At 36.0% G+C, this 17,553-nt stretch overlaps 1 protein-coding gene across 8 annotated transcripts in view; it reads right to left on the bottom strand.

Annotated features, from left to right (window-relative positions):
• RPRD2 (regulation of nuclear pre-mRNA domain containing 2) overlaps positions 1-17,553 on the bottom strand; it is a 95,343-nt gene that overhangs the window by 11,676 nt on the left and 66,114 nt on the right. For all 8 annotated transcript variants that reach the window (XM_063106879.1, XM_063106881.1, XM_063106880.1 and 5 more), the window contains 4 exons: positions 17,350-17,525; positions 8,049-8,331; positions 6,244-6,504; positions 3,403-3,603 (listed from right to left, as the gene is read on the bottom strand). In XM_063106879.1, the coding sequence (XP_062962949.1) occupies positions 3,403-3,603; positions 6,244-6,504; positions 8,049-8,331; positions 17,350-17,525 (921 nt within the window). The remainder of the gene's footprint in view (positions 1-3,402; positions 3,604-6,243; positions 6,505-8,048; positions 8,332-17,349; positions 17,526-17,553) is intronic.

Here is a 17,553-nt window from a genome sequence, read left to right as displayed (position 1 = left end):
AGAACCACACACACACACACACACACACACACACACACACACACACACACACACACACACACACACACACACACACACACACACACACACACACACACACACACACACACACACACACACACACACACACACACACACACACACACACACACACACACACACACACACACACACACACACACACACACACACACACACACACACCACAAAGACTTACAAAGCCAGACCAACAGTGGCACTGATCTTTTCACAAGAAAACACACAATCCCGATTCTATAGCTTGGAAAATCTACTGATTATTGATTTGTCCAGATTGACAACGATGAGATTCAACACTATTCACTGACAGACAAAACCTCCTCAGAAGCACTGAGAAAGAATTCCTTGGGACACAGATTGAAGTTCATCAAAGCAAGCCACTCCTGGGGCTGGCCCGTGGTTCACTTGGGAGAGTGTGGTGCTGATAACACCAAGTCAAGTGTTAAGATCCCCTTAACAGTCATCTTCATACAGGGAGGAAAAAAAAAAAAAAAAAGCAAGCTACTCCTGTAGAAAATTTTTTAGAAAAATATTTCACAAAGAGATAAACAGAAGGTCCTATAAATTCAATTACATTTTGTAAAATTTACCCAACTTTGGGTCATAAATGAAAACTTTTAATACACATTTCACCCAAATTTATAGCTTTTGTCATTCAATACACTAAACCTGTTCCTTAGTGATAGTAATGATATGGTGGAATAAAATAATACTTGTTGATATCTCAATTAATGTTTCTTCAAAATTTCAATTTTAACCCATATTTGCTAAGAGACTTAAAGTCTGAAGAGTTTCAAGGCCACTCCATCCTCATAATATTTTAATTTTTTGGTGGCCGGCTGGTAGAAGGATCTGAATCCTTGACCTTGGTATTATAACACCGTGTTCTTAACCAACTGAGGAACCAGCCAGCCTATACTTGTAACATTTTTAAAACCATCTACTTCTAAATAACGTTCCATGGTTTTTGTTATACAGCAGTCCAATATCCAATAACATTCAGACAACTGAAATACTGTTTACTTCAGTTATTTATTTTTTATTTTTTTTGTCCTTTTCGTGACCGGCACTCAGCCAGTGAGTGCACCGGCCATTCATATATAGGATCCCAACCCGCGGCGGGAGCGTCGCTGCGCTCGCAGCGCTCGCTGCACGCTCCCGAGTGCGCCACGGGCTCGGCCCTACTTCAGTTATTTATCCTCTTGGAAAAAAAAAAAAAAAAATCTGTGTTTCATTCCAAGAAGTTCCCTGGCTATATATAATTTCCCCCTTCTAATAGTTTAATTTTAGTAGTCATTGTTCTCACCAAAACCAGAAGTCCTCAAGCACTAGGATGTGGTATATGATAATGTCACATAATTTTTAAAAGATATTTCAGAGTATCTCTCATATATTGTGGGATAAGTTCTTCAAAAGACCATCTTGTTAAGATAGGCTCTACACAGATTTCTGGTAATAAGTAAAATTTGTCTCCTACCATTAAATATTACTTTTCTTCAGTCTTTTTTTTTTTTTTTTTGTCTTTTCTGTGACCGGCCACACCGTGCTCCTGAACGCACCGGCCATCTGTATATAGGATCCGAACCCGCGGTGGGAGCACTGCTGCGCTCCCAGCGCCGCACTCTCCTGAGTGCGCCATGGGGTTGCCCATACTATTCTTCAGTCTTAACAAGCCATACTCTAAGCCCCTTTGACCACTGATGTTTTTCTTCTGCGTGAAAGTCTGTTAATAAGAGCCGTGGATGACACAATCAGAACCAAGTTCTAAGAAAGTATCTTTTACAATCTTTGAGGAAATGCCATCTATTTAAGTTGCTGGACACAGTCTTTTTAAAAGTCGAAGAGAATTCCACTCTCCATAAGGAAATGAAAGATGATGATCTACCCTGTTGTCCCACAAAGGCTGTTTTCTGGGGTTTGCACTTCTCATTTTGTCAGAACTTACCCAGTACTGTTCAAATTTTGCTTGATGAGAAAGCCTACATAATACTGTTGCAGCAATTTGATGAAAGGAAAAGCTTCTCTTTAAGATGTAGTGTTGTATCTATATGAGAAGCTAAAATGCAAGTGAGTTCAAGATTTTTACTGCAACTATAGGATGATGATAGAAGGGGGATTAAAAGGGAGAAATCATAAATAAATATGTCAATCTCTCAAATGAATAATGTCCTTGAAATCTGTAGGTACAATATGTGCTACAGTATTATCATTAATTCTTTATTGCTGGTAACAATATGTGGAAGCTGTAAATTATTACTTAATAGTATAGTTCTGGGTAACAAAATTCTAATATATCTTAGGACAAAATTCATTATAATATAATGCTTGTCTGATTCACTTTTAGAACAGTTTAGGAAACAGAAAATTAATAGATACCTATACTGCTCTATTCATATGGAGCAGGGTTTTCTTAGCCTCAGCACTATTGACATTTTGGGCTGGATAATCTTTTGTTGTTGGGGATTGTCCTATGCATTGTAGGATGTTTAGCAGCATCTCCCTGGCCTTTACCCACTAGATACAGTAGTACCCACATTTTGACCTAGTTATGATAACCAAAATGTCTCTAGACATTGCCAAATGTTCTCTGGAGGCCCATGGTTGAGAATACTGATATAGAGTAAAACACTCCACTGAAGATACTATTCTGGTATTTGTAATTCATTGCATAATTACACTGAGGTGCTTAAAAAGAGCTGTATTGGTAAATGGAGGGCAACACAGTAGACAGCAGGTAAACTTTATGAAAAAATGTTAGAAGCAGACGCTTTCAGGCACAAAACAAAGCTGACAGAGATGTTCAAATGAGGTAGCGGTTATAGGTAGGTGAAAAAAAAAAAGATGTACTACATCTATAAATAGAGGCCTCTATAAAATATTAGGACATAAAAAAAGATATTCACATCCATAAGATTTTTTTGATAATAGATACACCTTTCTTGCTGTCTTTAGTTTCAGTTAACATTAAAATATATAAAACTAAACATATACTAACCTGTACTAAAAGCTGGGATTAATGCAGCCCCTAGGGGTGTCATGATGTAGGTGAAAGACTACCGGACTCCAGTCAAGAAATCTGGCTTTTAGTCTTGGCTCATCACTGAATAGACAGATGTGTGACCTTAAGCAGGTCACATCACCTCACTGAGCCTTAGTTTCCTTACCTGAAAAGGAGGGGATTAGACTAGACGATATTTAAAGTCTCTTTCAGTCTTGATATTTTATTATTTTCTATACACTGGGTCATAGATAATAAATATAAAGAGAATAATGAATTAACTGTATTATACATTTCCTGGTTTTTCCAAGATTAAGCCAGAGACAAACACTCAGAATTCAAGTCCCTCTGGCACGTCAGTTTACCTTGCAGTGCAGGGGCTGACGGGGTCTGGGTTTTGGAAAGAGCAGACAGAATGCTCTCTGGGGTGATCTCCACCTTCGAGAGGATATTTGCCAGAGGGTTGTGAGATGCTGTTGGGGCAGGTGCAGGTGTTTTCAGGCCACTGGTGAGGTTGCTGGGGCTGGTAGGTGTTCCTGGAGAAGGTCTTGACGCAGGACTGACCCCTGGCGGCAGAAAGATGAACTCAAGAAAATGCAATTCAAAGTGACCATTCAATTCATGACACCCTTCCACTCACTTCAAAGAATCTGATATGTTTAACAGGAATTCTTTTGTGACAAATCCACAAATGGTCCATATATCATGGCATGTACAAAGAAAAAAATCTGAAAATCAGATTAAGATTTGCTTCTTCTACTCGGAACACCTTTAAAACAAACAAGTATTAAGTTATTTTAATATATATTCATTCGGGCTGGCTGGTTAGCTCAGTTGTGCTGAGTTCTGGGATTCAATCCCTCTATAGGCCAGCCAAAAAAAACCTCATGTATTTCTTCAGTTTTGAGAGCCCCAATAGAAAGAGACCAGGCAAACTATTTCTTTTTTTTCTAACAAGTGGCACCTAGGCCTCAGAGCCCTATAGATGCTTAATAAATATTGCTGGTTGAGTAATTACCACAGTTGCATAACTTGACCACTGCATAATTCAATACGATTGGGTAAATTATTTGCTTTTGAAATGGCCTTTAAAATGAGATGATATAACCAACCTCCTTCACATTTTTACATTTTAAAACACTGGGTTGGGCCAAGCCCGTGGCGCACTCGGTAGAGTGCTGCGCTGGGAGCGCGGCGACGCTCCCGCCGCGGGTTTGGATCCTATATAGGAATGACCAGTGCACTCACTGGCTGAGTGCCGGTCACGAAAAAATGACAAAAAATAAATAAATAAATAAAACACTGGGTTGATTTTTAAACATAGAAAAAAAGTATATAAAGAAAAATGAAAAACAAATATTTGATTTAAAAAATGATAAAAAATATTAACAAATATTTCACAAGGAAACATATATGATAAGCAAATGAAAAATATTTTTAAGCACATTTAATCAAACAAATGCAAATTAAAAGAAACAACTTTGTTTTGTTTGCAGCTGGGCAGTACAGGGATCTGAACCCTTGACCTTGGTGTTATAATACCCCCCTCTAGACGGCTCTAACCAACTGAGCTTAACTAGCCAGCCCACAAAAAACTTTCTATGGTTGAATCTGACAAAGATTAAACAAAGTAAAACAATGAAGAGAGTGAGGAAAGACAAACTTTCATATACTAGGTATATAAAATAGCACATTTTTGGATATCAATTTAGTTATAACATAGGAAAAGACTTTAAAAATCTACTTGCTGATTTTCTGGGGGAGTCTTTATCTTTTAGAGATATATATTTACATATCTATGATGATATGAAATAATTGGAGTTTTCTTCAAAATAATCTTGAGTAGGCTGAGCACATATGAAACAAGATTTGCTGCCATTTCACTGTTGCGGCTATGTGATGAGTATACGGGGATGATGTACTTTTATGTATTTCCATTAAAATTTTTTAAAATGAATATTTTCCACGAAAAAAAAGCTCCATATACTTATCAACCCTTTTAGGAGGAGTTGTTCATGAAATTTTAGTATCCAGGTTGTTCATTACAGTATTCTTTATAACAGTGAAAACTTGAAAACATCCTAAGTGTCTAATAAAGGATTAGATAAATTATCAAATGCTATGTAGGTATTAAAAATGATGTAGATAAATATTTAATGACATATAAAAACATTCATTATATGTGGCTAAATTAAAAAGCTAGTTTCAAAACAGTATATGTAACATGCTTCAATTATTGAAAAAAAAATTATTACAAATACCTAATTGCCCCAAAATATTCATGTACATGTATACTTGTAAGAGTAAACATAAGTAGTTTCCTTTGGGGTAGCAGGATTACAGATACTATTTTTTTTTTTTTTTAATTTTTATTTTATCGATATACATTGTGGCTGATTATTGTTCTCCATCAAGAAAACCTCCCTCCCTCCTCCCCCCCAATAATGTCCTTTCTGTTTGCTTGTCGTATCAACTTCAAGTAGTTGTGGTTGTTATATCTTCTCCCCCCCCCCCCCCCCGGTTTGTGTGTGTGTGTGTGTGTGTGTGTGCGCGCGTGAATTTATATATTAATTTTTAGCTCCCTCCAATAATGAGAACATGTGGTATTTCTCTTTCTGTGCCTGACTTGTTTCACTTAATATAATTCTCTCAAGGTCCATCCATGTTGTTGCAAATGGCAGTATTTCATTCGTTTTTATAGCTGAGTAGTATTCCATTGTGTAGATGTACCACATTTTCCGTATCCACTCATCTGATGATGGACATTTGGGCTGGTTCCAACTCTTGGCTATTGTAAAGAGTGCTGCGACGAACACTGGGGAACAGGTATACCTTCGACTTGATGATTTCCATTCCTCTGGGTATATTCCCAACAGTGGGATAGCTGGGTCGTATGGTAGATCTATCTGCAATTGTTTGAGGAACCTCTATACCATTTTCCATAGAGGCTGCACCATTTTGCAGTCCCACCAACAATGTATGAGAGTTCCTTTTTCTCCGCAACCTCGCCAGCATTTATCGTTCTACAGATACTATTTTATTCTTTTTGCTTATTCTCTAATTTTTCTATAATGACCATGTATTGGTTTAATTTTATTTTTTAATTAAAAAATGAATTTAAAAATATCAACAGAAAACCCAGACTGATGGTTAACATTAAAATATATGTAAATCGGCTTTTGATCCTCTTTATTGAGCTTACTTACCAGTATTTTTCATGACTGATGTCAGGCTGCTAAGGATGGAACTGATCTTTGCCAGATCCACATTGGCCAGGTTTGGCAAAGCCAGCGTTGGGGAAGGGGACAGAAGAGAAGTATTCACAGGCTTTGGAAGCGGTGGGGTTGCTGTTATGGTCACGGGCACTGGGGTACATGAGGAGGGCTTTGAGATACTTTCTGATGGCTTTGTAGGTACAGAAGTGGACACAGCTGACTTCTCCACAGGTTTTTCCTTTCTGTCCTCCACTGTTTCAGCAAAGAAAAGAGATGATATTACATAATACTACTTTCCAGAACTTTGCTTCCAATGTAAAACACATCCTAAGATTTCCTGATGTGGGATAAAATGTACTACTCCAGAGAAAACAACCACTCACTTCACACTTTTTTTAAAAAAAGCATACTCCAAGGGCCGGCCCGTGGCTCACTCGGGAGAGTACGGTGCTGATAACACCAAGGCCACGGGTTCGGATCCTATATAGGGACGGCTGGTTGGCTCACCGGCTGAGCGTGGTGCTGACAACACCAAGCCAAAGGTTGAGATCCCCTTACCCGGTCATCTTTTTTAAAAAAAAAAAGCATACTCCACTGGCCAGTAAAAAAAAAAAAAAAAAGTCATACTCTTCATAATTTATGACCATTCCCACTTCCCATACCTGCTTAAAAGAAATTTCCCGAATTTATCTTGTATCTCACACTTTTTTTTTCTGGTGGCTGGCTGGTTCAGGGATCTGCACACTTGACCCTGGTGTTATCAGCACCATGTTCTAATCAACCTACATCTCACTTCTTAATGATTTTTTTTGCATCTTATTAGTATTTGTGTATTTATATGTTTCTGAAAGTAGTTATTATTTGGTACACATCTGTGTTTTATCTTTTGGAATAATATTTGTCATAAATTGTCCTGTCTTTTTTATTAACCTAGAACTTTCTTGCAGACAGAAATTCTGTATATACTTTTTCATGTTTTTCTTTGGCTTCCTGAAATTGTCATATTAGGGGGTGCATTTAAGTACTAATTTGAAACTGCAATGTTTTAACTCGTTATCACTTTGTAATATACTCCTTTTAATGCTTCAAAGGCTATGTGGATAATGCATTAAATTCAACGGAAATCAAACTCTCTAATAAGAATAATTATAAAGCCTGGGGCTGTTGGGCAATTCGCCAATTCGGGTTAATTATAAAAATGTGGTTAACAAACTGTGGCTTTGGAATTCTTGACAGTCAAGAGTGACAGAGAATAAGGAATTCTAGTATAAGTGCCTCTCCCTCTAGAGCGGTGTTGCCACAAAAAAGTAATTCAAGCCATATATGTAAGTTTAAATGTTCTTATAGCCACATTTTAAAAAAAGAAGGGAAAGAAACATTTAATTTTAATAATATATTTTATTTACCTCAGTATATGCCTAATATTTTCATTTCAATAAGTTATAAACATAAAATTAATGAGATATTTTTACTTTTTTGGGGGGACATTAAGTTTCTGAAATCCAGTGTGCCTTTTATACTTATAGTACATCTCAAGTTGGACAAACCATATTTCAAATGCTTAATAGTCACATGTAGCTAGTGGCTACCATATTGAACAGTGCAGCTCTTAAGCAATGATTCTTAACCCATGTGGCATACCAAATCCTGAACCACTCTTTTAGAGACAATAATGCTATTTTGGTGCTCTAATCTTATAAGGATTGAACTATCTTCTCAAACTTGCTGTGATATTCATTGGTGGGAAAGTAAACCAGATATGTAGTAAGTTGTCTATTAATCACATAAGGACATACCAATGATTTTTGACCCATCATCTTCCACATCTGAGAGTTCCATGTCTTCTACATCACGATTATCTGTCACAGGTTCAGGTGTGGCAGATTTCTCACTCTCCATGGTTGGTGACTGGGATTCTTCACCTCCCATTCCCTGAAAAGGAGACTCAGAACCAGTTGGAGAGGGAGCATCCATGCTTGGGGAAGGGACTGGTGATTCTTCAGGATCAGGAAGGGTTGACTTCAATTGATCCAACTTCTTCTTTAAATTGTTTACTCGGTTAGCAAAGGTTTTGTATGCCTAAAAGAGAAAAAAAAAGGAGTTTACTCCTCTGGGAAAAGGACGAAGAAATTACCATTTTGACTGTGATCAGATTCCCTGATTATTATTATAACATCACTGGCACAAAAGAAGAAAATATCATCATCTGTCAAACATGAAGTAGTTTTCTAATCTCTATTTTTTCTACTCCCTATGTGAATATTATCATCCACACAGTTGCTTAAGTTAGAAACCTAGAGGTTATCTGTCATTTATCCTCCCTTGCTCCTATCTATCCATCCAAGCAACCATTGTTTACTGGCTGTCTAAATGTGCTGGTCACTCTTCTAGGTACTAGAGATACAGAGCAATGAGTAAGAAGACATACAAAAATCAAATCCAAAATTAAAGGACAGGCTGAGAGGTCAAATTCTGTTGATTTTTTTAAAAAATACTCTTTATTTTAAAGCAGTTTAGGTGTACAAAATTACTGCAAAGATAATACAGAGAGTTCCCATATAATCCATACCCAATTTCCCCTATTATTAACATCATATATTTAGTATGGTACATTTGTCACATTAATGAGCCAAAATTGATAATTATTATTAACTAAAATCTGTACTTTATTCAGATTTCCTCAGTTTTTACCTAATGTCCTTTTTCTAATCCAGGATCCCATTCAGGATACCACAATACATTTAGTAGTCAGGTCTCCTTAGACTCCTCTTGTTTGTGAGTTTGTTGAACTTTCCTTTTTCATGACCTTGACAGTTTTAAAGAGTACTGATATTTCACAGACTGTCAACTGAAATTTGTCTGATGTTTTTCTCAAGGTAAGAGTGGATTATGGGTTTTTGGGAGGAAGACCACAGAGGTAAAGTGCTACTGTCATCACATTATATCAAGGGTATATACATACAATCAATATGACTTACCAATGCTGATGTTAATATCCACCACTTGGCTTAAATCCTATTGATCTCCTGATTGTCTTAATCACCAAAGCCTTAAAGCTGTGTTTTGTTTTGTTTTGTTTTTCTTCTTTTTTAATAAGAGTCTCAAACCATTAGATTATCTAGACTGTGATTTCATTTTGGTTGGTCATTCAAGAGCATTTAAAAATATATATGAATATACTAAAATCCAGTTTTGCTTTTGAATATAACTGAGTAGTTTGTAGTAGACCAATGCTGCCATCAAGAACAAATAGAAAATGGGCTGACCAGTTAGCTCAGTTAGTTAGAGCGTGGTGTTGTAACACCAAGATCAAGGGTTCAGATCCCTGTACTGGCCAGCTATCAAAAGAAAAAAAGAAAAGCCACACACACACATCTGTCTGAATGTATTGGAGAGAGGTGAGGCAACCAAAACCAAAATGGCAAATACCATAGTAGGGAAACCATGAGAGCTAAGCTGACATTCTACAGCTGCCATTTCTCTTAGGGTTCTGCTGATATGGGGGAGCTAGGCAAGAAGCTGAGAATGCAGGCAAAAGGACAGGGCAGAGGGCAATTACTAAACAAAGAAAAAAAAAAGCAGAGCTTTTAAGTCTTGCTAGTCTGAATAGATAAAAATTAGAGATTTGAAAGGCCAAAATCCTGATGAAAGAGGAAGGAGAGAACTGCCTCAACAACTTTTCCTTCAAAATATTTGCTGTGTTCTGAAACTGCTTGAGAGGGAAGTAAGAAGCCAAGCAGAAAACCTCTGAAAAACAGAACAGGGTTTAATGCAGTCTCATGGTGCTAAGGATACAAGGACTAGAGCTCAAATCATGCCACGGATGAGGGGTCCTAGGGACCACTCCAGGTTCTCAGTGGGAAAATTACATCCCAGAAGCTGGAGTGAACCAGAGGTAGACAAAGTCTTACTCAAACTGCAGTTCAGCCTCAAGTCAGTTAGGTTTCAGATTTGATTAATATGGTCAGCCCCCACAATATCTGCCTAGCAAAAGAAAGGGTGAACGATCTCTGGGGGAAGAGAAATCATAGAGACTCCACAATCTATCATATTCAATGTTCAGCATTCGACAAAAAATTAGCAAACATTCTGAAAGACAGATGCAAATGACTAAAAAGAAAAAACAGACACTAGAAACACACCCATAAAGGTGAAGCTACTACTGAAATTATATGGGGAAAAAAAAGGCAAATAGCTATGATTAATATGTCCTTAAAAAGAGAAAAATCTCTCCCCCTTCCTTTCTTGAACAATTCACTCCAAAACCCATTAGCTGGAGCTGAGGGGAAAGAACTGGTGGCCTAGAGTGAGATAATGGTGCCAAACTGTGTAAGAAAAACATCTTCATTGGAGGGAGGCATTGTAAGGGACATTGGAGCCAAAGGAGGACAAAGAGAAAGCACACAGAGGTAGCTGGGGAGGGACAGAAGTGCTGGGCATTGGCTACACACAAGCAGATTGATTAAACAGGCGAAATATATTGAAGATAAACGGAGCAAGGTTTTGCACTTTTAGAAAAAGCAATTAGGAATGAGAAAAAGGGAGAAAACTAAAACAAATCTGTGATGTACTGGAATTAGAGATAAGAGTGCAAATTCATGGTTTTCAATATAAATAGATGTAGAAATAAATATAGAAGCAAATGTCTGTGTATATAGGTTAAACACACACACACACACACACACACACACACACACACACACACACACACACACACACACACACACACACACACTTCCACACTTCCTAGCTCTGTACACTGATAGGGTCTAGCAGCAGTGACATCCCAACTGCAATGAGTATACCTAGTGCTTAGATCTTGGTTTCTGAATATGGTTTTTCAATAAGAGGCCTTCAATAAAAGGCTTTCAATAAAAGGGCTTCCTGGAGAAACGACTGATTCCAGGGCTGGGCAGGGAAAGTACAGGATAAGCCTGGAATACCTGTTCCAAAAGTAAGGAAGTGATCAAAAAAGGACGGCAATATGTCAAAAGTACACAGAAAGGAGCTTGAAAAGAGATCCCACGAGCCAAATCTTGGCCAATTTCAGCATCAAAGAAAATATTGGTAGTAATAAATTAAAACAATGAATAAACAGGACTCTACAAATCCATGCTTATATAAATAAATGAATAAACTGAAAGTCTAATAAGGAACAAGATATTTATGTAGTTTCAAAATACCTCTCCAGAGAAACACTCACTAATTACTACATTAATTTCCTAGGGCTGTGATAACAAAGTATTACAAAACAGGTGACTTAAAACAACAGAAATTTATTGTTTCCTAATTGTGGAGTCCAAAATCAAGATGTCAACAGGGATGCTCCCTCTGAGACTGGGCAGAATCCTTCCTTGCCTTTTCCCAGCTTCTGTTGGTAACCATTGATCCTTGGTGTTCCTTGGCTTGCAGCTACATCACTCCATCATCTGCCTCTGTTTTCTACCTATGTCTGTGTCCAATTTCTCTCTTTTTATAAGGATACCAGTTATATTAGATTAAGGCCCACCCTAATGATCTCATCTTTACTTGATTATATCTGCAAATACTCTATTTCTAAATAAGGTCACATTTATACATGTAACTGGAAGTTAGGGGTTCAACAAATCTTTTGAGGGGACAAAATTCAACCCATAACAATTACTTACCAAGGGAAAACTTTACAATGGACAAACCTGGAAGATGCCACAATAATAAAGATATCAAAGGGCTAAGTTTCAATTTAAAAAAAAATATCAAATGGAACACTACATGTAGTGAGATAAATCAAACTTGTCTGACAACTGAGAGGATGAAATAAGAATACAGAATCACTACTGCCACATTCTTTCTAAAGATTCATAATCTGATCACAAAGAAATATCAGATAAATTCAAACTGGGGAACATTGTACAAAATATTTTATTTATAATCTTCAAACATATTTAGGTCATTAAAGTCAAGAAAAAAACTGAGGAAACGTTCCATATCAAAGGAAAATAAAGAGAGATGACAACCAAATGCAACTTGTGATTCTGGACAGAATATTTTGCTATAAAAATTGGTCAATTTGAATATAGTCTGAGGATTACATTATAAGAGTGTGTCAATATATCAATTAATTTCCTGATTAAACAGCTACATCTTATAGTTATGTAGAAATATATGTCCAGTAGGAAATACACATTAAAATATTTGGAGTGATGGGGTATAAGCAACTTATTTTCAAATGATTCAGGGAAGTGCTCGCTTCGGCAGCACATATACTCAAATGATTCAGGGAAAAAAATAAAAGGTATTTATATTATACTTAAGATATTTCTTTAAGTTTGAGATTGTTTCAAAATTAAAAAATAAAGACAAAGAAACAAAATGAAAAAGAGGAAAAGATGAAGAAAACAGATGAACAGACTGAATTTTGCCAGAAAATTGAATTCTTTCTAAAAAGGAATCAAATGGCAATTCTAGAACTGAAAAATAAGCCAACTAAAAATTAACAGATGGGCTTAACAACAAGAAAGATTCAACAGAACAGAATATTAATGAATTAGAAGACTAGCTGACAGAAAATATATAGAAAGTACAGAGAGAAAAAGGACGGAAAATTCAGAAAGGAATATAAAAAGACATCTGGAACACAATGAGATCTAGTATACATATTAACAGAGTTCTGAGAGAAGAAGAAAGTGAATGAAATAAAAGCAATACTTGAGATAACAGATGAGAAGTTTCAAAAGTTTATGAAAAACATGAAGCCATTTGTTATGGCTGAATTGTCTCTCTCCCCAACCCCAAATCCACATGCTGAAATCCTAATCCTTAGTACCCCAGAATGTGACCTTATGAGATAGGATTTTTATAGAGGTAATCAAGTTAAGTGAGGTATTAGGATGGGCCCTATCCAATATGACTGGTATCCTTATAAAAGGGGGAAATCTGGACACAGAGACAAACACAAAGGGAAGATGATGTGAAGAGACAGAGAGAGAAGATGGCCATCTACAAGCCAAAGAGGCTGTTTTTCCTTCAACAGCCCTTAGAAAGAAACAACCCTACTGACACCTTGATTTTGGACTTCTAACCTGCAGAATAATGAGACAAGAAATTAATGCTCTTTAAGTCATCCAGTCTGAGACACTTCATTATGGCAGCCCTAGCAAACTAATACACCATTGATTCAAAAAGTTCTGCAACCCCAAGCCAGGAAAATACAAAGACGACCATATCTAGGCACATCATTGTATAACTACTGAAAAACAAAGAGAACATACTAATAGCAGCCAGAGAAAAAAAAGACATATGAGTACTATATTCAAAGAAGCAACAACAAGACTAATGCCTGATTTCTCACTGAAATGAACACCCACAAGACAACAGATAGAATAATATCTTTAAAATGTTAAAATGACCGCTAACCTAGAATTCTATACCCAGTGGAAAAAGCATATTTTAAATAAGCATATTTCAAATAAGCATATTTATTTTTTTTATTTTTTATTTAATTTTTCTTAATTTTATTTTATCGATATAAAATAAGCATATTTAGATAGTTTGCTACTATCTTTATCTGTAGTAAAAAAAAAAAAAAAAAAAAAATCTAAAGAATATTCTTTAGCAGAGAGAAAATTATCCCAGGTGGAAGGTCAAAGATCCAGACATTAATGCAGAGAAATACAAATAAGTCTAAATAAAATGTCTACACATATATATTAGGGCTGGCCCGTGGCTCACTTGGGAGAATGTGGTGCTGACAGCACCAAGTCAAGAGTTAAGATCCCCTTACTGGTCATCTTTAAAAAATAATAATAATAATAAGTCTATATATATATATATATATATATATATATATATATATATATATAAATTAAAGTATAGAACCATAAAAACATTTAAGATATAAAGGTTGGATGGTGGATGCAGTTCCTTTGGTGATACCGCTAAGAAACTCAAAAGCAGCAGTAGCTAGGAAGGTAAAGATCTGAGCAGAGATTTCAGCATCTGCCCAGTGCTAGGGAGGTAAGAGTTTAGAGTTTATGTCTTGTTAAGCTATAGAGAAGCTACGTTCAATATCTTCACTTTGTCTGAGGAGTAAGGACCATGTCCAGGACTAAGGGCTATATCCAAACAAACCCACATTAATAAAGTCTAAAACCAAGCCTTTACATTATAGTGATTTGCTGATATTTAAACATACCAGAAAAAAAACTCAACACCTTTTAAAGAAAAATGACACTATTTACAATCTTCGCAATATTACCCAAAGTGTCCACTATAAAATATTAGACATTCAAAGAGAATATACAGATTAAAAATATTAAAATATCAAAAAAATTAAGGAAAAAACAGTCAACAAGAGTATACCTAGAGATGAGTTAGAAACTGATTAACAGACCAGGTCTTTAAAACAGTGATTTTAAGTATGTTGAAGAATTTATACGAAAAGATGAAGAATGGGTAAACAGATGGGAAATCTCAACTGAGAAAAGAAACTCTAAAAAAGAACCAAATGAAAATTCTAGAACTGAAAAATACAAAATCTGAAATAAAAAACTCATTGGATAGGTTTTCTTAAAATTAAGGCTCAGTGAGCACCAAGCAGGATAAATACAAAAAAACAAAAAAACCATCTAGGCACAGTTGGCTTATTACAAGGGAGGACAGAATGAAATAACATAGTTAGGTAATGAAAGAAGAAATTTTTTCAACTTTTTTTTTTGGCAACTGTCTGGTCTGGGGATCCAAACCCTTGACCTTGGTGTCATCAGCACCATGCCCTCCCCCAAGTGAGCTAACTGGCTAACCCTCAACTTAGAATTCTATATCCAGAGAAAATATTTCTCAAAAATGAAGGTAAACTAAAACATTATGAGATAAACAAAATCTGAGAAATTCATCACCAGTAGTCCTGAACTACAAGAAAAGCTGAAACATATATAAAAGATATAACAATAGCATAAAGACCCGTGGGAGGGGAGGGAAATGGAATTATACTATTGTACACTTACATTGCACATGAAGTGATATAATATGCTGTGAAAAGTTAGGGATGCACATTGTAATCCCTATAGCAACCACTAAGTGGGGAGGCGTGGAGAAGAGGAGCTGAAAGAATGGAGGGGGTAGGGTGGGAGAGGAAAGGAGAAAGCAAGCATGTGCATAGGAGCAAAAATAGGAGACAGATGGAATCTTAAAATTATCTGATTAATCAAAAACAAAAAACCAAAAACAAACAAAAACCCAGGAAAGTATCAACAAAGAAACAGGACAGATAACGCAAATAGAAAACAAATATCAAGATGGTAGACTCAAACCCAAACATATCAATAAATAGACCATGCACTTCAATTAAAAGTCAAACATTGCCAGACTGAATTAAAAGATAACAATAAAACAAAAACAAGATCCAACTATATGCTATTTGCAAAAGACACACTTAAATGTAAAAAAACATGTGGAATGCAACTTAGAGGGAAATTTATTGTATTAAATGTATATATTTTAGAAAGGCTGAAAATCAATGATCTTTAAACATAAGAACATCATAAGAACACAGAAAACTTCTCTCTCACAAATGCTCTTTTGAGAAATTACTTGAGAACACTCCAGCAAAACAGGGGAGAAAACCAAGAAAATAAGACATGGAATCTGGAAAACAGAGGATTTAATGCAGAACAACCCAAAACAGGAGCAGGGGGATGGAAGTTCAGGTAGAGAGATCTCTGGGAAAAGCAGGGATTCAGAATAGCTGATGTTCGAGAATTTTAAAAATTCTAGGAAAAAACCAAAAACCTTTAGTATAACCATAGTTACCACAAGACCTTGCAGTGAACAATGTTTACATTTACATTAATTTTTTCAAATTCATTTTCAATCTTTAGAGCAAGGAAGTAAGAAGAATTAATTATGATTACAGAATGGAATGTAAATATTATCAACTTTGACAATGCAAAAGTAAAATACAGGTTGGCTGGTTAGCTGAGTTGGTTACAGTGTGGTGCTACAACACCAAGGTCAAGGGTTCAGATCCCCATACCGGCCAGTCACACACACACAAAAAAAGTGTAGTCGACTAAAACTGAGAAATTGAAGGGATAAATGAAAAATAATGGGAAAGATTAAGGATGTTAATATCCAAATTTTACAAAGGGGGGAGTCTAGAGATAATGGTGAAAAGACAGTATATATATAGTACTTCAATTTATAAAGGTAATCAACAGATTTAAAATGGTTATACAATATTGGGAAAAGTTCACCTATAAACTAAAGAGTATAAACTAAACCCACATTTGTCATACCAAGAAGTTAACATATTTCTAAAATAGGATGAATCAAGAAAGAACAATATGGGCAAATTATTTACAAATATGAAAGCAAATGCCCGAAAAAGAAAGCTAAATGAGTTAAAAGAGATTGAATCTAGGAAGTGGGACTGAGACCTACAGTACCATATGCTTTTATGACTATACAGAGTGATTAAAACTTTTTTTTAAAAGATGACCAGTAAGGGGATCTTAACCCTTGACTTGGTGTTGTCAGCACCACGCTCTCCCAAGTGAGCTAACCGGCCATCCCTATATAGGGATCAGAACCCATGGCCTTGGTGTTGTTATCAGCACCATACTCTCCCACGTGAGCCATGTGCCGGCCCAAAACTTAAAAAAAAAAAAAATTAAAAAACAGATTCTTTCAGAGTCCACTGGACAAATGCTCATTTATCACCTACTTCCCCTTCTGGTGGAGGCAGAAAGAAAGAGGGTTCTTAATTCAGCCAATTTACATGGCATTTTAGTTAACAAGATGTTTTCATTTTTGTTTTTTTTTTTTAAAAGCATATACACTTCTGCCCAGTTTTATATCCTGTAACAGTAACTTAGCACAGTCCCTCTGAAATGTTAACACATTAGGTCTTAGTAAAGTATAATGATTAGGATATGTATGAGCTTTACTGTCAGACTCAAGTCTTAATCTAGACTACACACTTACTAGCTATATTATCTTGAATATGTTTACCAACCCTCTTCAAAAGTAATTTCTTCCTAATAGAGTTAGATAACATACATAAATAGTCTCTGACATATGGTAAGTATTCAATATAAGACAGCTTTAATTACTACTTACATTGGCCACAACTTTTACTTCTTTGTACTGTGCTTCATAGAAAACTCCAGCATTTTCCAGTGCTTCTGTTAATGAGGGCCCATTTTTCACCTGCTTATCTAATCCATTCACAAATTCCTCTAGCTTGGAGCTTGCCTCTTCAAATTCTTTGGAGAACTTCTTTCCACCTGTTTTATCTAAAATAACAGAAAAAGAATTCATTTC

Source organism: Cynocephalus volans, chromosome 8 (assembly GCF_027409185.1).
Source record: "Cynocephalus volans isolate mCynVol1 chromosome 8, mCynVol1.pri, whole genome shotgun sequence".
NCBI classification, from domain to species: domain Eukaryota; kingdom Metazoa; phylum Chordata; class Mammalia; order Dermoptera; family Cynocephalidae; genus Cynocephalus; species Cynocephalus volans.
The sequence above is the reverse complement of the archived record's forward strand: the minus strand, read 5'-3'. Positions and strand labels throughout refer to the sequence as shown.